This window comes from Cladophialophora bantiana (assembly GCF_000835475.1).
Source record: "Cladophialophora bantiana CBS 173.52 unplaced genomic scaffold supercont1.23, whole genome shotgun sequence".
Taxonomy (NCBI): Eukaryota; Fungi; Ascomycota; class Eurotiomycetes; order Chaetothyriales; family Herpotrichiellaceae; genus Cladophialophora; species Cladophialophora bantiana.
The window spans coordinates 80,937-104,659 of NW_015971597.1; the positions used below are offsets into that span (position 1 = coordinate 80,937).

At 51.6% G+C, this 23,723-nt stretch overlaps 10 protein-coding genes across 10 annotated transcripts; 3 read left to right on the forward strand and 7 right to left on the reverse strand.

Moving 5' to 3' along the window:
• Positions 1 to 564: 564 nt before the first annotated feature.
• Z519_11618 (uncharacterized protein) lies at positions 565 to 1,716 on the reverse strand (the record flags this gene model as incomplete). Its single annotated transcript, XM_016769329.1, has 1 exon — positions 565 to 1,716. The coding sequence occupies one exon, from the start codon at positions 1,714 to 1,716 to the stop codon at positions 565 to 567; it is 1,152 nt and encodes a 383-aa protein (XP_016614313.1).
• An 872-nt stretch (positions 1,717 to 2,588) lies between these two features.
• On the reverse strand, positions 2,589 to 4,133 carry Z519_11619 (uncharacterized protein; the record flags this gene model as incomplete). The annotated part of the gene is made up of 2 exons (XM_016769330.1): positions 2,589 to 4,007; positions 4,068 to 4,133. 2 exons carry the CDS (start codon positions 4,131 to 4,133, stop codon positions 2,589 to 2,591), a joined length of 1,485 nt encoding a protein of 494 aa, XP_016614314.1.
• A 248-nt stretch (positions 4,134 to 4,381) lies between these two features.
• Z519_11620 (uncharacterized protein) lies at positions 4,382 to 5,287 on the reverse strand (the record flags this gene model as incomplete). The annotated part of the gene is made up of 2 exons (XM_016769331.1): positions 4,382 to 4,804; positions 4,859 to 5,287. The coding sequence occupies 2 exons, from the start codon at positions 5,285 to 5,287 to the stop codon at positions 4,382 to 4,384; spliced, it is 852 nt and encodes a 283-aa protein (XP_016614315.1).
• Positions 5,288 to 6,229: 942 nt separating this feature from the next.
• Positions 6,230 to 7,537, forward strand: Z519_11621 (uncharacterized protein; the record flags this gene model as incomplete). The annotated part of the gene is made up of 1 exon (XM_016769332.1): positions 6,230 to 7,537. One exon carries the CDS (start codon positions 6,230 to 6,232, stop codon positions 7,535 to 7,537), a length of 1,308 nt encoding a protein of 435 aa, XP_016614316.1.
• A 285-nt stretch (positions 7,538 to 7,822) lies between these two features.
• Z519_11622 (uncharacterized protein) lies at positions 7,823 to 8,668 on the reverse strand (the record flags this gene model as incomplete). The annotated part of the gene is made up of 1 exon (XM_016769333.1): positions 7,823 to 8,668. One exon carries the CDS (start codon positions 8,666 to 8,668, stop codon positions 7,823 to 7,825), a length of 846 nt encoding a protein of 281 aa, XP_016614317.1.
• An 862-nt stretch (positions 8,669 to 9,530) lies between these two features.
• Z519_11623 (uncharacterized protein) lies at positions 9,531 to 11,148 on the forward strand (the record flags this gene model as incomplete). The annotated part of the gene is made up of 2 exons (XM_016769334.1): positions 9,531 to 9,653; positions 9,721 to 11,148. 2 exons carry the CDS (start codon positions 9,531 to 9,533, stop codon positions 11,146 to 11,148), a joined length of 1,551 nt encoding a protein of 516 aa, XP_016614318.1.
• A 1,207-nt stretch (positions 11,149 to 12,355) lies between these two features.
• Positions 12,356 to 14,035, reverse strand: Z519_11624 (uncharacterized protein; the record flags this gene model as incomplete). Its single annotated transcript, XM_016769335.1, has 3 exons — positions 12,356 to 13,714; positions 13,777 to 13,877; positions 13,933 to 14,035. The coding sequence occupies 3 exons, from the start codon at positions 14,033 to 14,035 to the stop codon at positions 12,356 to 12,358; spliced, it is 1,563 nt and encodes a 520-aa protein (XP_016614319.1).
• A 499-nt stretch (positions 14,036 to 14,534) lies between these two features.
• Z519_11625 (uncharacterized protein) lies at positions 14,535 to 16,466 on the reverse strand (the record flags this gene model as incomplete). The annotated part of the gene is made up of 1 exon (XM_016769336.1): positions 14,535 to 16,466. One exon carries the CDS (start codon positions 16,464 to 16,466, stop codon positions 14,535 to 14,537), a length of 1,932 nt encoding a protein of 643 aa, XP_016614320.1.
• A 2,991-nt stretch (positions 16,467 to 19,457) lies between these two features.
• Z519_11626 (uncharacterized protein) lies at positions 19,458 to 21,944 on the forward strand (the record flags this gene model as incomplete). The annotated part of the gene is made up of 1 exon (XM_016769337.1): positions 19,458 to 21,944. One exon carries the CDS (start codon positions 19,458 to 19,460, stop codon positions 21,942 to 21,944), a length of 2,487 nt encoding a protein of 828 aa, XP_016614321.1.
• A 344-nt stretch (positions 21,945 to 22,288) lies between these two features.
• On the reverse strand, positions 22,289 to 22,858 carry Z519_11627 (uncharacterized protein; the record flags this gene model as incomplete). The annotated part of the gene is made up of 1 exon (XM_016769338.1): positions 22,289 to 22,858. One exon carries the CDS (start codon positions 22,856 to 22,858, stop codon positions 22,289 to 22,291), a length of 570 nt encoding a protein of 189 aa, XP_016614322.1.
• Positions 22,859 to 23,723: the final 865 nt, after the last annotated feature.

Sequence of the window (23,723 nt, forward strand, 5' to 3'; positions counted from 1 at the left end):
GGAACAAGGGGCGAAACATGGGCTTCGTGCTCCGTCTCCGGAGCCCGCGTTCCTTCTCTCAGACGTTCTAGCTTAGTCACCGTAGGTGCCGCCAAATGAAAGGAAGATGCAACAGGTCAAGGTGGGAATCTTTACGTCCTGATGAGAAACTCCTCAGTGGCCGTCAGTTTACAGGAGCCGGCCTCGAACAAACCGGAGCAATCAAGATCCCAAGGAAGTCGAGGAGAGCCAACGCGAAGGAGAATTTATAGCGCCAAAATGGCCAATATGAGATCCTGCGACTAACGAATTACAGTGGACTGGCAAGTTCGAGTAAGGCTGGAATGATATTATGATGAATATGACAGCGAAGATAACCGTGAGCTTGGACGACTGCCGAATGTTCTATCTCGTCTTGGGAGATGCATTCAGGAGCGGAGAAGTTTCTGGCTGTTCGAAGGACCGGATATCTAACCTAAGAGATGTATCGCCTGTACCAGACTGAAGACCTCGATTCAGCGATGAACTATGGAAGGAGAATTGGACGGTACGTATTCAAGGTCAGATTTCCCCTGTTACATCAGTTCAGGTTTTCCCCGGCTTTAGCTGCTTGACGCTGCTTTTCACACTGCTTTTCTTTTCGCCTTTCTTTTGGCCATTCTGTGCTGCTGTCGTCGTTTGCGGCAGCTTAACTACCTTCTCTGTCTTGGGTGGATTTCTTTTATTGATCATCTTTCCATGTGCATGTACGGGCGCTGGTTGCATTTTCCCCTTCTCCTTCTTCTCCTTCTCTTGTGTACCTGTGGCTCTCACGTCTTTTGCTGTGGTCTTTGCAGGTGTCAGATCCGCATTCTTTGACTCCTTGGCCTTCTTCGTGTTGATCATCTCTGAAGCGGTCTCTTTCCCCACTTTCCCTGCCGGCTCCATAGGTACCGGCTTCGCTGCCATTGTCATGGCGATTAAGGCTACCTTCTCTGCTACCTTCGCCGGTATCAAGTTTTCCTTCACAGCTGTTATGTTCGATTGAGAGCCACGCGATCTCTCTCCATGTGTTCTGCACTGCACCAGGAACGACTTCAATTCTGCGTTGCGATCACTCATAATTTCTCGGATAGTTACCTGCAATGACGATTGAGGAGGTCGCGATTTGACCTTTCTCCAATGCGGTCTCCCCACATCAATCGTACCGAACTCTTTGGTCCACAAAGATGCTTCATCGACAGGCCAGAATTCGTATCGAAAGTCCTCCGCCCCTGGAACTCCCGGGTGGATCAATTCGATTCGCGCCACAGCAGGGCCCCCGAACTGCCCTTTCAAGATGGGCTCTTCGATGGATTGAAAATTGGTCCAACCAGAGGGATGAAACCGCTCTGGAGGAGGTGGTGAGAGCACCGTAGCCACCTCGCCTTGGATAGCGTACTGCGCAAAAATTGCTGAAACCCCTTTCATATATTTGCTCCAGGCCGTGGGTGACTTCTTCAATTTCAAACAGGAGGGGTTGTTAGTCTGCATCAGTGGGCCCATGGCCGTGATTAATGTCTGCATTCCGCGTTTGTTGGCCCACTGTCGCGCCAGGCCTTCGTGCATTCCGGTCCATAGGACAGGGCGGAGACAGCGAACCTTGAACTGTTTGTGGATTTGCCTTGCCTCGTCAGGCGTGAGATATTGAAGATAAACGGCCGCGTTTGAAAATTCAGGAGGTATGGTAAAAACCCCACAGTTACAAGACACAGACATTGTTCCAGAGTTTGGTGTTCTTGTAGACACACATTACAAGGACTCGCTTAACGAGACGAGACCCTCGAGCCTCGCGAGAACTCGCCTCTTTCACCAGACCTCGTCGTCCAACAATGCCCCAGGCTAACGCGATGTATGTTTTCACATTCTCCTTCGCTCAGCAGACGTTCCTTAGCTTAGGTTGTGCCGCGCTCTTCGAAGGCAGGACGGGTTATAAGGTCCTGAGGAAACATCGTATACATACCCTACCCCGCCATAGATCCCTCATCCGAAGGACCAAGTAAGCGGACACGAACCAGGACCTCACCACCTTTTCTGTCAGGCTTCTCTTTCCACCACTCGTTGCGTCTTGGAACACGTATTCTTGCCCCATTGAGCCCCTCACGACGAGCACATCCCGTCCGCCTCCGCGCCGGTGGTGCTGTGTTGATCCATTGCGAAGGGAGAGGAGTTCTGGCAAACGGGAATCTTAGATGGAAATAGAGTATCTGGTACATACCAAGTCTGGTATGCCTGCGTGGGCCGGGCGACACGTTGCACATATTGGCTCTCAGAGCCTGAGGGGATGTTCGAGACACGTCCGTAGTGCGGCGCAAGAGAAACTCGACGCAAAAATGCTAGAGTAGGGCTTGAACATTCCTTGCCATGTCGACGACTTGGTGCCGCGCTGGCGTGGCACTGACTGCAAACAACCGAGTTAAAATATAGAGATGGGGGCAAACGTCGTCCGTACTTGAAGACAGAACCTGGATTGCAACATCGCATATGTAACCCTGATATGGGGCTGTCTATCATGTCATGCTTTCTAGTTTATCATGAAACGACAATGACCCTTCCGACATCTGGTCTCAGAAACCCTCAGAAACGCGCACCTAAGCTGTGTCAACCGTCCAGAAAAACACCTTCTTGTCAAATCCACCACTGACAAGGATCTCCCTCTTCCCCTTCCCCCGCACGTTCACACCAGGATCCGCAGCTTCCCACCCTGCCCACAATGTGCGGACTTTACTCCCGACGTCATGTCCCTTGAGCATAGCCACAACCTTCCCGCTATGCGTGTCTAGACCTCGGATGACTCCGTCGTCCGCGTTCACAAACACGCCTTTCCCACCTGGTCGCCAGACGACTTGCGGCGTAGAGTAAGGAGTCTGAGGAGCCAACGTGGTCACGTGCAGTTTTATCGCGGCGTCTTCACGGTCCTGCAGCGCAAGGGCAGCGCGGGCTTGGGAGACGTGCGTTTGCGAATCGGACTCGTTGTTCATGGCGACGGAATGGGTGGAGTTGTAGGAGGACGTGGGGAAGAGCAGTCGGACAATCAGAAGTTTCATATGTGGAAGGTGAGACGTCGCGACAGCCAAGAGAGAGGGATCCGTGGGACACATGGCCAGACAGGAAGGGGTGAAGGCGATCCAAGCATTGGAGTGTGGAGCGAGGTTCTGCCTGCCAGTTTCTTGAACCGAGTACGTGATTTCGCTGCCTCGAGACGAAGAAGACTCATCAGACGTGGGTGTGATGCAGTAGTAGTACAGGAACGTCGAGTCGCGTCGCGAAAGGATAAGGTAGAGATCGTGAGTGTCTGGGTTTCGAATGAGGACCATGGATTCTGGGTTCGTGGGCATTGTGATGGTGTGGATCGGATCGCCGAGCAGTCCGTGAATCAAAGGATCGCCGGCAACAATGTCTGAATTGGTGTTGGGTTGGAAATTCTCAGCGAGTTCATTCTCAGGAGCATAGATGTGGACTTTTTGATCCCAACCCGCCGTCGCCACAATCCATCGTCCCTGTCGAGTATATCCCGAGACCACCTGCACCGCGTACTTGAGATGATCGCGTACTTTGTCGAGCAATCGACCCCGTGAATCATGTAGCATTAGCTGCCCTGACATGGAAGTCGAGAAGACATATCCTTCGTCAAGAGAGCTGATGGATAAAATCGGACTTCCGTGGGCATTCTCAATTGAGCCTGCCAGCGTAAATGGCGGTGTAGCCGAAACATTGGCCCATGAGCGGTCGGCAGCAGTAACAAAGACCACCCCCTCTTCGTTCTCTTTGCTGCGTGATCCGCTCACGCACAGGATGTTTGACGTGACAGGGAACCCCTCAGGCTCAACCGCCTTCGAGGGAGCTGGTAGTACCCAACCAACATCAGCATCATCGCCTTTCTTTTCAAAGGCGAGACTGGCGTCATACTGTTTCTTCTCCTCGAGAATTTTCTCTATTGTCCAGTCGCCGGGATTAGTAATTGCCGCTTCGTCGGGAAGCCCTGCTTCAGCGAGAAATGCTGCGAGAGTCTGAGTTAATTAGTTTAGACATTGATTCGGCATCTAGAGCTTGTTGCAGCCACAACCAACCTTATCGTAATGATTTGCTTTCAGAAAGCGGGCAACAATGACTGCGGACGAATCTGTGGCAGGCATTTCTGGTAGGAGTCTTGATGATAAAAAGGCAGAAAGATTGAGGTCAGATACCAAGGCGAAATCAACCCGGCATTGTCACGTGATTCCCCTCACCCTTACGACGTCTCCTGGCGAGATGGATACGGGAGGAGCAAGGCAAAAGCAGGGTCTAGGTTGAGTGCAACGCATTGTTCCTGAACGGTTTGGGGATCCGCGCCCACTGCCCAAAAAAGACTCGCTTGAAAGCAGACACGGTTTCATACCTCCCCTCATTGCTTCATTTCATCCTGAGGAGCCCCAACCCCATATCGGGTCTTGTACTCTCGCGGACTTTCGTAGTCTTTTCTGTTTCCAGCCCACATGCCTTTTCTCTTGGCCTTCGCCCACCATTCCGCCCTTCTGTACCTCTCTTCTCTTGCCCTGCCAAACTCAACTCCTGACTTCGCTTCGTATATGGTAGCAAGGCCCGCTCGAAGCATTTGCAGGCTGACATCGCGCCGTACAAGCCCTTTCCAGACATAGACGGTGCCCACCACCCTGCTGTACTGGTCTGCCTTGTAGACATAGGTCCGAACCCGCCTACCCATGATATACGCAGTGAGCCACTCAAGCGCCTCTTGGGCGTATGGCTGTGCAGGTCGTCCAAAATGAGCAAGTTCAGGGGCGTCTATTCCTGCAAGACGGACGTGTATCTGAACACCTTATCAGTTCCAGTCGTCTCCTGGATAGGGTGCACACCAAATTACCGTCTGGTCCTTCAGATCCTTTTTGTTTGCTGGAACTTTCCTCCCAGGAAACCAACCCCAGCCAGCCAATCTGCCCCCCGGCGTATGATACATTCGGAAATTGTCTCCATCTCCCACGCTCGTAACTTGGCCCACGATGCTTCTCCGCCGAAAGAACCCAGGACTGATGTGGATCGCTTGTGGTATTCTGCGGAGATAGGACGTGTAGAATTTGTAAAGGCCAATGGAAGCTGTTGTTAGTGCAGCTGCAGCAAGGATGGTTTCGGGTTGACTGAAGGCTCTGAATTGTGAAGGGAGGGATTTGGAAGGTTCTTGCTGGACGGTCTCAGCTGCCTCTGACTTCCATGATTCTGTGGCTCTCTCAGCGACAGATCCCTGGTAGTCAGACCTATCCTTTGTCGAGGATGACCACGGCCTGGGCCATGGCATGGCTGGCTTGGTTGACTTTAACTTTGCATGAGTGAAAGCAAGAGATGTGCGGGATCGCACGCGCAACGCGGGAGAAGGATGAAAGTGGCCAGACACTCCACCGTAGTGCAGCTACAGCTGAGCTGAGAACATACGGTGGGCTGTATGACGTCAGCGCGATATCTTCCAGGTCGCCGTTTTGCTCCTGTTCATCTTCATCCTGAGACAGTCGCGCTGCATCTTCCTATCTTTCCACGCTTATTTATAGGGCAATTGCACCCATAGCACTATACAGGTGCCTCGCCTTAGGTGTCACTCTCACGTCCAAGTCGAGTGAAAATGGAATCTTTATGGATCTGATTCGGCCTGGGGCAGCAAGGCTGAGCAGCAAATCTGCTTTGCAACGATGAGCCTTCTGGATCGGATGCATCTTGGAGTTGACCACGGTGAAACGGTTTCCAGCATCTATCAATCTATACTTCGAGACTTGGTTGCGAGCCGTGCCCCTCCTCGATTCGTCTCACGTTACTGAATGCATTGAACATGGACAAACAGGTATGGCGGAACATTGACAATGCTTGGTCGCCTTGCATTCCTTCGTTTTCTATTGTCACCCGTCGATTATGGCGATTCACTGCATGTCACATGTTTCTATTAGTGCAGCATCTTTCGATTCATATTCAGCTGCTGCAAGCCAATCACTACCGTTAAAGGGATCAATAAGTCTATTCCAGCATAATATGTCAAAATACTCATTCAGACGGCCTGAGATCCGTGGTTAGTATTCAAGCCATGGCTCTGTTATATATATATATATATATCCTCAACACTCTGCGCCTACCACTTCTCCCCGTCTCCTTTCAAAAACTACATTCTCCACTGCGACACCTTTACCACTTCATCAAGCAAACAATTGTCCTTTTCGTCCTTCTCGTCTCTCAAGCAAGCAAGCAATCAGCCAGGATGGCATTTACCGATGCCAGCGAGTCCTGCTTCTTGGACGCTGTAGCGAGCACCTGCCAGCCGATCGTCCAAATCCTTCCTCTCAACGACAACGAGATTTTCGAGTATCTCGATGCCCATCCAGACACTCTCTCCAGATACATGAGAGGACGTTTTGGGTTGTGGGAGGCCTATGGCAGCACTTTCGCGCTAGACGGAGATGCCCGGGGTAGGGCCTTCTTCAAGAATGTGGCTGGTCCTGCTGCAGGTGAACAAGCGGTCTTGAAGGGATCAGACGATGCTGCTCGAGAGGTTGCGTGGGAGTCTGTTGATGAAGGGGATGAGTGCTACGTGTATGTGGATGACGAAGAAGAGGAAGAAGAACTAGAAGAGGAACAAGGGGAAGAACTGGATGAAGTCGGCAACGAGGAGGACGACGACGAGAGCGATGACGGCTATGGCAGTGACTATGAGGACGCCATTTCCAGCGGGGTGCCTCCTCAGCCTGGGATTGGGACACCTTCCAACAGTAGCCCCGCCTCACCCGCCCCCAGTAACGGAACTGATCAAGGCGGCGAACACGGTGACGATGGCGACGACAGGGGGGAGGAGGAGCTGATGCCATACCCAGCCCCTGCCCACCTCGTCGCTGAATCTCGCCTCGGGCCACCGACACGCTCCTGGGCATTATGGGAGGAAGAGGCGTGCATAGGCCACATGCTCAATATCAAGAGCGAGCGAAAGCTTAACGGGGAAGCGCGATTTCGAGAAGCCCTACATCGGATGCAAGTCTACGATGGAGTCGTAAGAACTGGCTACAGTGCCGTCAAGAATTTCTGGAACCGCGTGGGCCGTGCTCGCTCGAAATTTGACGAACGAAGAAACAAGAAAGCGCCACTGGCGACATCGAAGCAATGCAAGAAGGCTAGATCGAGGTCTTTGTCCTCATCGCCACAACGGCGCAAGACTCCTCGGGCCACATCTTCAAACATGAAATCTCGCGTTGGGAAGTACACCAGGCATCGACGCTCTCAGTACTCCTCCGACCAAGACAAGTCGCACCATCCCACCCCGAGCGATAACGAGGAACCAGTCCACCTACATCATACCGGCAAGCGAAAAGACCGAGACGGCGACAGCGACGATGAATCTGAACTGGTCATTCCCGTGACGAAAGGATTTCGACCATCACAGGGAGTTTGCGCTGCGAGAAAGAATGCCAAGGCTGCATCGCATTGCATATCGTTTATGTTCACGACGCCGGACGGCCTAGAGAGGGATCAGAGCATATTGGCGAGCATCCAAAAGGAAAGACATCATGAAATCTGAATGCGGATTAAAGAAATGGGCATAGATCCTTTTTGGATTGGGCGTGTTCGGTGAGCATCGGGTGCGGTTGGTCTAGTCTGCAATGGGAAGTTCTGCAGGTACACTGAGCAGTGAACTTCTTTCGGTTAGAAGGAGCACCATTTACATATGCCCTATCCTCTTCTTCATGAACAGCGGCTATTCTCTGCTCATCCATCTATCCAAGAGATCTGTCTCAAACTAGGTGGTGGGGGCACTGTGGTCAAACGTGCGATGTGCCCTCCATTTATAGGCCGTTTTTGGCCTCTATACAGGCCGGTCTCCCTCCAAGGTAATCCTCAGCATCCTCCGGCGGAATCCATGGTAATCATTGATCGGGTTATGCTGTGTACAGCGATTGTCCCAGAAGGCGATACTGCCCTCCTCCCAGCGGAAGCGGCATGTAAATTCCGGCTTCACTTGATGCTGAAAGAGGTACTGTAGCAGCGGAGCAGATTCTTCCTCCGTCCAGCCCTCGAAGTGGGAGGTGTGCGCCACGTTGACGTAGAGAGCTTTCCTCCCCGTCTCGGGATGTGTTCTGACGACGGGATGGATTGCCTCTAGCGTAGAATTTGCTGAGGCGTTGCCGGAGTCGCGAATACGGTCTTCACGGGTCTTGCTGGCGTCGGCTTTGGCTGAGGTACTCACTGCCTTCAAGGTGGAGAGTGTCTGCTTGAGTCCTTCGGAGAGGGAATCGTAAGCTGCGTATTGATTCGCGAATAGCGTGTCACCACCGTAGGGCGGGACTTCCTTGGCCATCAACACCGATCCCATTGGCGGGTTTTCGAAGTAAGAGGTGTCCGAGTGCCAGATGCCTCCGAAGTTGATGATCTCGTGTTCTTGTTTGAGGACTTGAATGATTTCGGGAAACCCATCGATGCCGCGCACAAAGGGGTATTCGACGGGTTTGCCAAAGTGGGATGTGAACTCGAGGTATGCTTTGGGGTCTAGGTTTTGATTGCGGAAGAATATGACCTGATATTGCAAGAGGGCCTCCCGGATCTCCCTGACGATACCTGGGTTTTCAGAGAGATCAGAGAGGTTGACGTCGTGGATCTCGGCGCCTATTGAACCGGCCACCCGCTTTATGGAGATGCCCCTCTTGCTTGACATGCTGAAAGAAGGATGAATGGCGCTGCGCAGGTAGGGACGCGTAGAGGAGACCAGCCGCAATACTCTTAGGGCGTTCATGGAGCAATATGATCAAGCATGGGATATTGCTTCTGGGAAAGCAGAGACTGTTTGATTCTTACCTGAGGCGCGACCAGGAAGGAATACGCAAACCTTTCTTTCGGGAGCCTTGCCACAACTTACCTTGCCTGGATATATATAGAGGATGCATCATCCGAGGTTTGCGATGTGTTGAGGATGAAGAGAGGGAGTGGAACGACAATTTAAGAATCCGTCTGACACAGAAATGACGAAAGGTGCTGTCAGAAATACTGCCGTAGATGACGGAAAGCTCGCTGTCAGACTGAAATATTTACTGCTTGGAGTCGGCTGCGCGGCGAGGGGGGAGAGAAATGCGGAGTTGCAGTGGTGAGGAGACTCGCTCGCAAAGCAGCGTCACTTTTCTATCAAATCGGGAATATCCAAGAAATGGTGTCGAAAGCCTTGGGACTTCGAGCCTTGAGGCTGCTCTGAGCCCTGTGTTTCCACCATGTAATATCAAACATTTCTCGGCTTGCCTTCATATTCCCCTCTCTCGGTCCCATCTGTATTATATCACCCACATACCTTTCATATCCTCAATCTTACCATTTGCGTCATTTGATCACTCGGGTTGGGTCTCATTGCCCAAGTCGTTCGGCTGGCAGCTTTTTCAATCCTCGGTCGTAACAGCCTCGCGTTGTCACCTTCAATCATGTACCATCACTCTTGACCCTTCATTCACGCGTCAAGTTTCTTCTCCGGACAAACCGTGTTCTGAATCTGGCCGTTCGAAGTTCCTACCACTTTTTCCTGCTCGCGCAAAATGGCTCTAGCTATGCAATCTGCAGCGTCTACCGCGGCGCAGGACGCCGATTTGATGGATATTGACATTGACATGGATATGGATGATCAAGGCCCGCCTCTTGATGACGAGTTCCAACTCGAAGTACGGTCACTTGCATATCTCCCTCACCAAGCAGGAAGACCTATCCCCATACTCATCACCTGCACAGGAAGGCGAAGAACCCTCATTTGTTCCCTCCGGCACGCATGCTGCCACCGATTCTTCCAACCTCATCCCAGCCATCTACACTGAAGATCCGGCACTTGAACCACAATGGAACAAAGTCCACATCCGCGGCGTTGACGAAATGCACACGAACGATATTCTTGCCTTTGTACACGACCACTTTAGCGAAGTCGGCGATGATGTACATGTCCAGTGGATTGACGATACCTCTGCGAACATATGCTTCAGTGACAACGATACTGCGAAACGAGCGCATCTCGCCTTCCTCGCAGCCCCCATTACCGTTGAAGAATTGACGAATAACCCGTTCGAACTGCGCGCTGCGAAACAATTGGCCAGCAGGCCGGGAAGTATGCTTGTGGTTCGTGTCTCTCGGCAGGGAGATAGAAAGAAGAAAGGTGCAAGGGATGCCAGCAGATACTACCTCATGCACCCAGACCAAGATCCCACGGAACGAATGCGGAAAGAATTTGAGAACAGCCGGGGTGACTACAGACGCAGAAGATTTGACGACCGCGAACTACACAGACGAAGGAGAGATAATGACCGTGCGAATGGAGATGATGCAGGGGGTTTCTCGGCAAACATGTACGACGATGCACCCACGACAGATACAGAGGTCAATAAAGCAAGAGGTCGAGATCTCTTTTCTCGCGCCACGAAGGGGAGACGACGGAGCGCTAGCCCAGGAGTACGGACACGCGGCAGTGATGAAATTGACATCTCAGATTCAGATGATGACGGACGGACTCGACGGAGAGGATATCGCGATCGCAGTGACCGCTTCCGCTCCAACGCAGGAAAAGAGCTGTTTGCATCGACCGCTTCAGATACCAAAGTTGGTGGTCTACGTTCCGATAGACTCGAACTCTTTCCCAACAAAGCTTCGGATGTAGACACCTCGATGTCGACCGATCTAGCTCCTGCACCACTCAGATCAACCTCCGACGCGGCAAGCATTCGTGCCAATACCGCCGCTGCGATGCGCTTGAAGGCCGATCTCCTTTCCGCCGCACAAACTTCTCCTCGCTCAAATCACAGAAGAAGCCATGCCATGGACGCCAAAAATGAAGAGAACCTCGCCGAGAGGTTTGCCAGAAAGAGCATTTCGATCGATAGCACCAAGTCAATGAGAAACGGGGCGTCAAACGTCGGAGTTGAATTGTTCCCATCGAGTGGCGGAAACGCTAGTGGTCTATCTATCAAAGGGTCATCTGAGAGCGGAGGTGCGGGAGGGTTCAGCATCAAAGGCTCCGGAGGGCTGAGCATAAAGGGCCGCGCTCTGGAGGTCAAAGAATTGTTCCCCAACCAGTACAATCGGACCAGCGGGAGGAACGAAGGGAAGGAGCTATTCGACGAGCCAGTCAGGGAGAAGCGGGTGAGAAGGAGGGCAGGAGATTTGTTTGACTGAGCGACGACGACGGAAATGCTTCACTTCCCCATCACATCCTTCATTTTTCTTTGGATACGAAACTTTGCAGTTTGGGAACGAAAACCTCGGTGTGATAATGGACCACGCAATGGGGCCGGCCGTTACTCCTCCATTTACGGCTGTAAAGCGGGACGAGATGACCTTTTGACGAAATCATGAGGGAGAAAAAGGGCCATGGGAACTTACTATTACTTGGGAGGGAGAGAAAAGGAAGAACAACAACAGGAAAGAGAGAAAAGAAAGCAGGACCCAACGGAGAAAAAAAAGGGCATTTCATTTCAACTTTCAGAATTATTCATGTTTGTCACCGTCCCTTTTCTTCGAGATAGATTTTCGGTTCCGTGTGTGCTTGCGTGCTTGCGTATTTGTGTGCTGGACCCTGCTTACCATCATATCACATCAATTCGCGCGCTTATACTTGATACTTGACGCCTGAAGCTTGTGCAAACACAGGTACATACCAGAGCAACAACTTTTCCGTCCGGGCTTTCCCACTCGTGATCGTTGGAATCCGCCAATCTTTCATCCATCTGTCCGCGCGTGCAGGTTATACTGTTGGGTATCTAGGTTCGCGGCGCCTGGAGCTGTCTCGGTTCCCCCGAGCCTGTGCTAAACGGTGTTCCCAGGGTGTTTGACAGGACAGGACAGGATTAGGATGGCTGGGTGAGTATCGCGGGTAAAGTAAAAGTAAAGGTTAAAGTACAATGCGCTTTGTAGGTATTCATGCTATCGGGGCGCTGCCCATTGGAGTTGTTCCAAGTCATCCGTGCCCTTATATCGATATTGGATCAAAGACCCGTCGCCATCGGATGGAGCATAGATTTTCAGTTTAAAATTTGGGCTTCAAGCCGGTTGCGATGCGACGGGGACAGATGGCTCCGAGACCGATTCTGCTGATGGGCGCAATATCAGATCGAGCACAATGCCAGCGCGCCGTGATATATCGATTACAGTCGCTAGCGATATGTCGGATCGCCTCGTATCCACGTTTCCCGTGGAATTGCAGATGTTGCTTAAGGGAAAGATGCCTGCCATGAAGTGGTCCCAGTCCGTACGCTGATTCTCGATCCCACCCACCTATGCCCGCAAGCGTGATGTTCCAATTTTGTAATTCTCGAGACGTTCCGTCATGACTGCAGCGTTCAAGAGCGGTATAAAAATACGGAGATTCCATTGCGGGGCGCGATCATGTCCCACCCAAACATGCCAATGCTCCTCTCAGCTCCTCAATCGCGGTTGGCACATCCTCAAAATTCAATGCAGAGATAGCCCACCTGGCATGCTTCTGCGCCCTCAGGATCGCCTCTTCATCGACTTCGACACTAACCGGCTGAGGTTGTGGAGGTCGAACTGCCACTCCTCGCGTAGGATGAATCGGCGATGGCGCTGGGATAATCCTATGTGCTTCCTGCTGGTGGGGAATGCCTGGTACAGGACCCCGGGCTTGTCGTATTTGTGGCGGATTGGCTGGAGGTTGAGGCGGCGGGACCTGTGGTTGAAAATTGGAAGGGATCCGGGAAGATTGATCTGTCGGGGCTTGTTGAAGGGGAGTGCCGTGGCGGTGAGGCGGAAGCGGGGGGGATTGGTGACGGGGTGGTTGATTGAGAGCGGCACCGAGCTCGCTTCGTGCGGATGTAAGGGAGGGTTCTGACGGTGCTGGGGAAATATCAGTGTTAACTTTCCCCAGGCTGGAAGGAGTAGAGGGCAAGTCTGGCGCAGGTCCGCCCACTGTTGTTGGTGGCGATGGGAGAATGGGCTGCGTTGGAGCTGATGGTACCACAGGGAAGTAATTCCCTCCTGTTGAGGGTTTTCGGTCAGAGGGAGGCTCTAGTGGAGAGATATCACCTGGCTCGGCCCGATTGGTGTAGAACGCAGCAGGATCTTGTTCCGGCAAGGGAGAAACGTCATTCCCTAGTGGAACAGAAGGAGTTCTCGAGGGATGGAGAGATTGATCAATGGATGACTGTCGAGCAAGCTCGCTCTGTATCCGATCTGCTTCGTCAGGAACGTCAGTGACCGAAGGTTGCCTGGCGGCTGGAGGTGGCACTGATGTGTCTCTCGAGGGATGTAGAGATTCATCGAGCAGCGACTTCTGCGCGAGGCTCCTCTGAATCTTGTGGGCCTCGTCGGGCACTTCAACGACAGAGGGTTGCCTGGGTTTCGTGCCTTTTCTGCCTCCTTCTAACGCTTTTACCTCTGCATCGTCCAGGTCCAGAACAGGGAGAGCTTCCTCACTTGGAGTTTGCGGTTTTGGGTTGGACAGGTTTGGATCTTCTCCGGCTTTCAACGCCTTCGCTATTCTCAAGGCATGATACTTTGCGAACTTTATTTTGGCCGCAATTTCGGGTTCGACGGCTCCCCAGATCTGGAGTAGGTCGAGAAAGGTCGCCGAAGCTTGGAAAGTGTCTGCCGTCTGCCTTGAAGCCTTGTTTGCACGCACCGCATTGTCTGCTCTTTCAAATGTTTCTAGACCAAACTGCTCCACGTATGCTTTTCCAACGACGTCGTCAGTCACCGCAGGTTCTTGGGCATGTTCGGCTTTGAACTGCAACGGAATATCAGCAAGGACTACCACCAGGGAAGTCACCAGGGAAGCTCAAGAAGTACCTGTTCCAGCTTGTCCATCAATGTTGTAGTGTAGGCCAAGCTCTCTTGGTCCGCATTGTGCAGGCCTTTGGATAGGATTTGGTTGACGATCCAGTATTCACCTACCGGTAGGTCAGTCGTTGATTGAGAGTTGAAGGAGAGTAGTAGGATCCGTACACCAGTATGCTATGATAGGTTTGGGTTTCTCGAGTTGGGCTGCGCGGTGGGCGAAGCGGGTAATGTCGGCTGCCTTCAGCGCAGCTGGCACTTGAGTGGCCATAGCGGGAGATACGAGGTGGTTACCCAGACGAATTCGGAGCTGTGAAGGGTTATTCTTTCAGGGAAATTGGAGGGAAGGTCTACAGGCGCATATATATGACGTCTTTCTAGGGCTGATTTATCCGTCGAGAAGTGAGTGGGTGGGAGAGACGTTCGCAGCGCCAAAAGGTTAGAGGTCCGGAACCTCTGGCCTTCTGGGAGCCCCTCAATTTCCCCGCATCCGAGCTCCGGGCAAGGCTACGAATTCGTCGAGCGAGGCTGTCTGGCTGTTTCTATCCGATTCTCATTACCTATTCCATACAGCAAGGACTCAACTCCTAGAGCGATGGCTCTCGGATGAAGAGGACATAAAACTGGTATACTCGCCAGAAGGAAGAACAGAACCTTCTCCAAGAGCTGCTTCACTTCTCCATCGCTCTCTCTAAATCCCCACCTCATCTTCGAAGAATCAAACTCTCGACCATGAAGAGAGCAAAGTGCACCAAATCAAATAGCCTATGCTAGCCCATGTTCGCCATGAAGCTTCCATCAATCCAAATTCCGTGACTAAACATAGTCCCGTTAGCATAATCACGGCTGTTCTTTTTTGTAAGTGCCGGAGCGTTGCCGCAGATACTTTGACAGACGGGGAATCCACAGCAATTGTCGATGATGCAAGATCCGCCGCCGCAATCAGCATTGGTAGAGCATGCAGTCGCAGTGTCGCACTCGACAGAAATAGAACAGCTGCCATTTCCATCGGCGTCTGTACCACAGAAACATTCACCAATGTCCAGGCCCGGATTGTCACCGCAGCCAACGTATCCACCGCATGCTGCACCGCCTCCGCAGCTGCCAGTTGGGCTGCTGGTGGCTGAGGTGGAGCAAGTGGAAGAAGCGTCTGTGTTGGCAGATATAGTGATTGTGGCAAATAGCGTGCTAATGGGGGCCGCTGTGATGGTGGCGATATTATCGATCTCGAAACCAGAATCCACAGAGATGATGAATGCCTCGTCTTTGTGCATGATGTCACATATTGTCGATGCAATATTGTCGGCGCCAACGGTGTTGAGGATGATTTGTGCCAGTGCCAGAGCGCCCACGCCAGCAGCCACTGCTGGTGCGTCGAAGATTGCAGCGATTACAGCAAGAGCTTGTCTGCGGAATATGATGGCCAGGACTGTTGCGGCACCTTCAATATTGGTTAAAGTGCCCAAAGGCCCACCCGTTATATAGCCGATATCCTTTGATACTGTTGCTTCGCATGCTGCCTCATCGCTGTTGGCCCCGGGGTACTGGCAGGTAAACAGATAATCTCCCCCATTGGCTTCGTTCAGAACGCAGGGCGACTGGCCCACTGAAACCATGGGAGAACTGGTGTCCGGATTGCCACAGATATCGAACAATGCAATGTCGGCCGCGAAATTAGTTTCCGTTCGCTTGGCCATGCGATGAGACGACCTCCGTGAACGCTGGCGTTTGCTCACATCTGCTGAGTTGGTGCTGGCGAGCTCGACCTGGTCGATAAAGTTGTCAATTTCAACCGAAAGTTCGGAGCTGCAATCCGCCGCATAGATGGTAAGTCCTTGGGTTGTTATGACCGCGATCTCACCTTCCGGTAGGATGATGACGAGCTGCGAAGGGTCTGAGATATCATATGCATAGTACGAACCATTCACACTAGCACCAAGAACACCGGCTGGCGAGTTGTCAGGGTTGAAGTAGAAGTCAATTGGGCCATCCAACCCAGTTCCAGCACCATCGTCGTAGGGGATTTTACTCAGTGATGATGTGGGGATCGGTAAAGTGAAACATGACGCAGGGCTTGTAACAACAGAGTATGTTACTCCCGTGATTGTGTCGGTGCTCAATGTAGAGCCGGACGTGTCTGCACTACTGGTAGTTGAAGCAGTAGCGGACGCTAAAGAGTTGCCTATCGTGATAGAGCTCGTTGTGGTCAAAATGCTGGACGTCATTGAGGTATATGGACCGATTGTGCTGCTGAGAGTTGGGGTACTGCTAGAGATGAGAGAGGTGCTGAGGGTCGGAGAGCTGCTCGAGTAAGCATGGATGCTTGAAGTTGTCGAAATCCCAGCAGGATATGATGTGAACGACTGAGTAGACGGAGTTGAGCTTGAAAAAGCTGAAACATAAATTGGTGTAGTGCTTTGGCCTTGAGGTGAAGAGGTGAGTATGCTCAATCCAGGGGTCGCGGACTCGGCGGAAGACTCAAGCAAATTTGTGGTGAGGCTGGACGGTGAGGACAAGGGATTGGAGGTAGAAAATCCATTGTGCGGCCAGCCCAGAGGCGCGTAGTACGGTCTAGGAGGGAGCTTGTTTGGAAGTGGCCGCAAGTTCCATTTGGCAGGATGCCCAAAGTTGAATGCATTCACCAACGAGGTCAGGAGCAAAATCGTCGTCAAAAGACTGAACATGTAGCCTTTTGAAAACATCTTCACAGGAACGGCTGGAATAAACAGACCAAAGAGCGAGCGACTTGAGAACGGAGTTAAGCGAGTGACGGGTGTGTGCTGTTCAAGAGACTGTGAAGATTCCTGGAGGCGTCTGGCCTTCTTATTTCACGCCGAAGAAAAGGCTGAATATCATCCGATTGAGACATGAACCATCATAAACTCGTATTGGGAAATTAAATCGAAAAGGTTGTTTTGCATTAAAGGGAACAGGGAACACTCGATCAGGCTGAGTGATCGGATTTGGAAAGAGGGCGGTCGAGGACGCCAGGAGGAAACCAATAAAATGTCGATAGCTTTAGCCAACTAGCTCCATCCAGAGTCTGTAAGCCATACCTGGCGGCCAAAGAGCCTCATGGTGAGTACGAGCTATTTAGGCGACAACGGAGAATATACTCCGTACCATGTGGCTGTTTCAACTTCCTAAATAGGGGGTGGAACGAATCAATTGAGCAACCACAGCTTGACTCAGTGTATCGGAGGGCCTCGTCAATCGCGTGGAAAGGGTAGAGAACAACAACAGACGTTCTGCAATCAGAAAAAAAGGAGACCTTTCGGGTGTATGTTTGACATCCATACCTCAGTAGATGATCCAACAAAGATGGTGATGCTGAAGAACCAATGTTTCGGGACTTTCCTGATTGGCCAGTTCACCAACTGCTAGAAATCGATCAATTAGTTCCCAGGGTCCAGCATACCTATATTGGCTCGGGGCAGGCAGGTGTAAATCCATGTGATTTCTGTCTAAGGATTGAGCCACGTCCATCTGGAAAGATATGTGTAGAGGAAGAACAAAGAACTTATGCAGTTGCGTCGAAATAAAAGATGCCAAGACTTCTCTTTGGGGCCTCTGGAAGCTTAAGCGACCAATGAGGCTAGTGGATAGTAGGTAAACAAATGACAGCTCCCCAGCCCCTTTTCTCCCCCACCCATACTCCAGTCCCCTTCAGGTCTCACTCTTTCCTACATGCCGACCTCACGGCTCCCTATCATCACCAGCGACCCTCAGTGACCCTCTTCCGGAAATTCCAGGTCGAAGCTGCCATCAACACGGTCCGAGAAAATCAACTCAACATCTGCCGTGAACACAACACCTACTTTTGCCGTCCCTGTGATCGATACTTCAACACCTATAATGGTGCCTTAAATCATTGCCAAAATGCTCGGGTCCACCAAGGCGAATGGTGCGAGCGATGCGGGAGGCTCTTTGTCTCATCTGCTGCATGCCAGACTCATCTCGATAATTCCCCCCACCACAACGTTTGTGATCGTTGTCATTTGGATTTTAGCACTTTAGACCGACTCGAATCCCACGATGTCGACGTCCACAACATGTGTACTGAATGCGGCAAATATTTCAAAAATGGCAATAATCTGATGCAGGTCTGTATCTAAGTTCAATCACCATCCCGTTGGGGACGAGCTGACGTGGACTGCTACCATTTGCACGAGAGAGGCCATCTCCCTGCCGACACTCAATGTCTGGGCTGCTTCCGCCAATTTTCTGAATTCTCCGCTATGGTTATCCATCTCGAATCTGGCAGCTGCGAGAGTGGTCTTAATAGGGACGACATTGACAGCTGGGTTTTCGACAGCTTCGTGACTAGTCCATATGTCAATCAGTGGACCGACTACTAGAGATATAAATGTCCCGAGTGTGAAGTCGACTTCCTATTTCTGAGCGCGCTATGCCAGCACGTGGCGAGCAATGCATGTGATCAAGATCCGAAGACTACCTTCGATGACCTTGAAAGATGTATCAACTGGCGGATCTAAGTGAACTACGTTGTATCCTGCAAAGTTCGCCGTTTGACCGAGATTCCTCTATCTGAGTATTGAATGACGCCAAAGTTGGAGAAATCAAGATGTCGACACATCGAATTATCTTGAAGATCTGATCATAAGCCTAACGATGAGGGCTGGCAGTTTTCTCGAGTTGTATTTTCATTGTTGGAGGGACTGACGCTCAAACAGAGATGTGCATGACGCCGCGTCCTACGGCGCCGGAGTTTGGTGTATCTCTGCTGTCCGCAGAAAGCGTTCAGAGGTCTTTTTTATTGTGAAATCATCAAGAAACATGTACCATGCGAACATTTCTTAGTTGTTGGATCGAATTCTACTCTCTTGGATCACCACTTCGATGCCTGTTTGACCAATCCCGCCTTTTGAAGCGCGTCTCGAGCCTACTGGAGGTCAGCCAACCAATTAATTCGGGCACCAGTGAACCTTCGGATGCTCACCTCCTTCATAGCATCGCACCGCTCTAGCTAGATGTCGAATGCATTAGACAAGATGTGTGCCTCCGGGTCTCCAATTTTGGGCAAAATACACGCCGCATCCGTGACAGCCAAAGGGTGCTCAACTACGCGAAGTGGTCGCCATGTCGAATACAGTTAACGGCGTAAATGAAGATTAGAGCACCTTTTCCCCCAAAGGTAATGAAATGCTCATTACCAACGAAGGCCACCTCCATTCTAATAGCGAAGGACTCTGAGTGGGCCACTTATTTTTCAATTCGGCTTGGTGGCTAAGGAGTTCGAAGTGTGTTTGGTTTGTTTACTGGGTACATCCATGGCGCAAGGCTGAAAGGTGGGACAGCCCAAAGTCTTGGCAATGCCACACCCTGACCACCTTGACCACCTTGACGACCCCAGGTTACTGAGATACCTAGGTACTTAGTCGCTAGGTCGGTAGTACCTGCCGCTCTTTCTGCGCCAACACTTGTATCGCCATGGTCTGCTTCTCGCGCTGAAGAGATCATTGCCGGAGAGAGCTCCTACGAGGCTCTCACTCGGCTCAGCCCAATGACCTCTTCGCTTGGCTAGAGCTGTGCGCACCCCACACCCGATGTCTGTCGTGCTTTTGATTCGTTCTGGGCAACCTCACCTCACACCCGCCGCCTCAGGCTGTTGAATTTCAGATTTCGCGATGCTAATTGCTAATATCGGCAATTCACAAGGCTTGTAAAGGAATATGGACCATTTGGAGCTTCCTCACGAACCGAAGCATTCTCACATCGCCGTCCCGTATCTGAGAGCTGATCAATACGATGGTGGTCACTTCGAGACCTACCCCAACCGGAAAGGCTGGTCCGAGGCTGATATCCGAGGATTGAGCTCGACCTCAAGATCAATGGACGAAAGAGCTGCCTTTGTACAGTCTTGGCTATTCTTTGGGCTGTTGAGCACAGTTTTTGGCCCTAGATATGTTGAGGCCGATTGGGTGGACGCAAGTGATCCCCTGCAGCCTACCGTGACGCTTCGAGACTTGGAGGATCGGCTCAGTACTCTGTCTCCGAGGAAGCATCACATCATCCAAATAATCACCGATTCCGTCTCCGCAAAGAGCACTGAAACGGGACCTCTTGATCCAACAGCATCAGTCGAAGATTCGTTGGTGCCTCGTGGAGAAGATTCCAATCCGCTCGACATATCTGGGCTATGCGATGTCCTTAATTGCGCGCATGAATGGAATCTTCGCGTTATGGAGCTCGGGGTCCAGGCGCATATTCTTGACGTAGTTTGCTTGTCTGTAGCGGCGTTGGGAGAGTTTTTGTGTGCGTACTTCAGCATCCTCGGAGAAGATAAGTGGCTCGGCAGCACAAAGACAAACTTCTTGTTCCAAAGAATGCTCGACGACGGCTGGTGCCCTATCGAGATCATTCGCCTGAATACAATAGCGAGCCTCCCAGAGATATACTTCGCCAGCAGTTCGGAGAGGCCCGGGCCGACCAGGGATCACAGGAGTTGTCGAGAAAGAATTCCCCTCGATCAAATGCAGGACGCTGCGGCCTTTGTCTCTCAACTGGGTGAGGACTGGAAGTGTACTGCGTACCATATGGACTGGAGGACATATCGAACTGAGCATGTTTCGGGGTGCAGCGGGTGTGATGACTTGTTCGCCGACCAATTTCAGGTACAGCGAATCCTCGAAAGAGGCTATTATCCATTAGTTCTCCCTGCTGGTCAGAGAGATCAAGTTCCTGATCTTGAAGTCCACCGGGGCGGCACTCAAACGGAGAGGACAAACGAGCTGCCGCTCATCTCTACCGAAATAGAGAAGAGATATGTTTGTATTTCCCATGTTTGGTCCGATGGACTTGGAAACCCCCATGAAAATTCCATCCCAAGATGTCAGTACGAGAGATTGAGTGCCATGATTGACACACTGTACCCGAGTGGGAATGTTCCTTTTTGGATTGATACAATCTGCGTCCCTCGAAAACCATCGGAACTTCGACGACAAACTATCATGTTGATGAGAAAGACGTATTCAGAAGCCGAAGTTGTCTTGATACTGGACAGATATCTCCTGGATCTTGTCCTCAACGAGACGTCAGAGCGAGAGGCGTGGGTTCGAATACTCAATTGCGGCTGGATGCGACGTCTATGGACGCTCCAGGAGTGCGCGCTCGCTCGGAAAGCCTTGTTTCAGCTACGCAACGGAACTCTTGACTTAGACAAAGCGCTTTGGTACGATATCAACACCAACGACACCTGGACTCTGCAGTGGATGAAGCTCCGAGGATATTGGGGCAGAGGAGGTGTAGATTTAGGGAATCAGGCAGAGAATATGCTCGGAGAGCTCGGCGATGTACTCGCCTGGCGTTCCACCAGCATTGCCGAAGACGAAGCCGTCTGCCTCAGCATCATCACTGGTTTTCAGGCTTCCGAGATTGAGCAAGTAGTCGCTTGTGAGTCTCATGAAGATCGCATGACTCAGTTTTGGCGCCTGACCAAGGGTTTGTCCTCTGAGATCTTGTTCTGGAATGGGCCACGGCTGTCGCAGCAAGGCATGCGATGGGCACCGAGCAGTTTTCTGGACAAAGGGCCAACGCCGTTTCTCAATCAGCGGTCCAAAAGATTTCAATCCGCCCAACTTACCCAACGTGGGCTCAGGTTCAAGTTGCCCGGGTTGCGTCTTGGGACCCTGAGGCGAAAATTACGAGAGATCTCCTTTCTGAGATCGAGCTCTACGATTTGGTACCGGCTTGTCATATCCTACCTAAAGGAGGCGCCTTGCCCGCCAGAAGGACACGTCATGCATCTTGGAATCATTCTCCAGGAGCCTGAACTGTCCTTTGTCGACGACCTCCCGACCTACGAATCAATGGCCGTCCTGCTTGTTTCGATGCTACCGTCTCACGGTGAAAGTGGACTCATTGTTGCCCAACCGCTGTGTGTGGGGACTATCGAACGAGCCGAGAGGTATGAAGGGTGGATCAACCCGCTGGAACAGCTTAGGGGCAGGTTCTATTCAAAGGTCTCCTCAACGATGGACAAGATGGAGAGGCTCGAGATTGATGGCACTGTTCTTGGACATTCAAATTCGGATTCGGCAGACAAGAGCGATATCAAAGCAGTCTGGACAGATGGACAGCTCTCCTTTGACTTAAAAGACGAACAGATGATGTTTGAGATTAGACAACTCCCGGAGCATCAAGAGTGGTGCGTTGGATGACCTATGCGCTCCTTTCTGGCAATCAATGGAAGTTGTTCCGAAGATCGACGACGGGCAAGAGAGTTCACCAGGCCAGCTGTATGTCCTTGTGGCAAGTTTGGTGTTGGTGCCCCCCTTGAGACCTCTCGAAACCGATCGTGAACGCTTCTTCTCCCCGAGAACTTTCAACTCTTCAAGACTGAAATATTTCCGTATGTCTGACTAATGAGGGTTGCAAAAGGCACTCATTAACATATTCATCCTTGCATAGCTTATAAAACTATCCAAAATCATGAGCGGTGGTGGGAAGAAAAAAAGAAAAATATCCTCGATACTCTTCGTGAACCATGCATGCATGTCGTGCTTCACATCTGAGGAGGAAGCCCACGGGGCCCGATCTCGACCCTTTTCTTAATCTGTCTTACGTCTTCACCCGAATGCAGTCGACGGACGAGTTCGTCGGGATCGAAATCCGTCCCGATCGGGTTCTCGGCGAACTCCTTGGACCTCATAAAGGCGTTTGCCTCGGCGTTGGAGTCAAAGTTGTCCACCTGGGTCTCAAGCTTGTTCCCGTCCGGGTCCTTGTAGTACATGCTCGTGGTCGGGCCGTGGTTGACGCACCAGAAGGGCATGATGCCGTGCTCCTTCCTCTGCGTGTAGGCGCGCGTGAGGTCCTCCAGCGTGTCAAACGTAAACGCAATGTGGTCCAGGCCGCTCGATGCCTCGTCCTTGGGACTGTCTGTGGGTATCTCGGCTATGGCGATGCGATGGTGCTCGTCGTCGTACGTCAGAAATGAGAGGAACTCGTTCCCATAGACAATCTCAGCGCCCAGGAACTTCTGGTAGAAATCGTTCATCCGCTTTAGGTCCTTGGTGCGGAGGACCACGTGCGCAAGTTTCTTTGGGCTCAGCGTCTTTTCTTGACTGACGGACATCTTTGTCTCAGTTTTGCTAAATCTAGGGTAAGGCGGCACAGAAGGGAATCTGGTGGATTGTACGATGGGCTTCACTTTGCTGACATGGAGGGGTTTGAGGGCATCAAATATTCTTCAATCATGTGCTTCCCCGGCTGTCTGGGGTGATACAGACCCCCCCCTTCCCCGGAACGTTTATGCTCTCCGCACTGGGGAACTGTGGCCTTGGTTTATTGGTTTGTAACTCGTATATATCTCCTTTGCAGGGGATATTTGGACCATTGGCTTGGGTGGGAGGCCTTGTCTGGAGCAGCTAGGCATGAACATTGGCGCCAGTTGTTAGGGGCCCCTTTAAGCAGTCTTAACTGAGTTCTACTGAGTTTTAGTTTAATAGTTAATTAGGTGGGTTTGGCATTCCAAGAGAAGGGATACCCGTATCCTTTCGGGGTCGTCCAGCTCTCTAGCCAACACTCCTACTTTTTTTGTCACTTAACAGATTAAATCGAAGATCTAAAGCGGGCGTCTGCTAAGGAAATCCTGGGACAAAGGCTCTGCGGTCTAGAGTGTCTCAACCAATCGTGATGAAGGCGTCCTCGCAAATTATGAAATGACCCTCTGTGTTTGTCGGCTGTTCAGTTCAACATTAGCACAAAGAGCCCTACCTTTCAAAGACGGAGGGTGTTCCGCACCACCAAGTGCCTCAACCATGTCCTGCCGGCTTACAAGCTGTTCCGAAAAGTAGATGTGAACCCAGCGATGGCGGAGAAGCGCCGTACAGAGGCTCTGCAAAAGGAACTGAAATACGCCTGACTCCGAGGAGCTGAAAACTTTGGATGCCTTTTGACGGGATCGCTCGATGTGGCTTGCATTCACGCAAAATGAATGG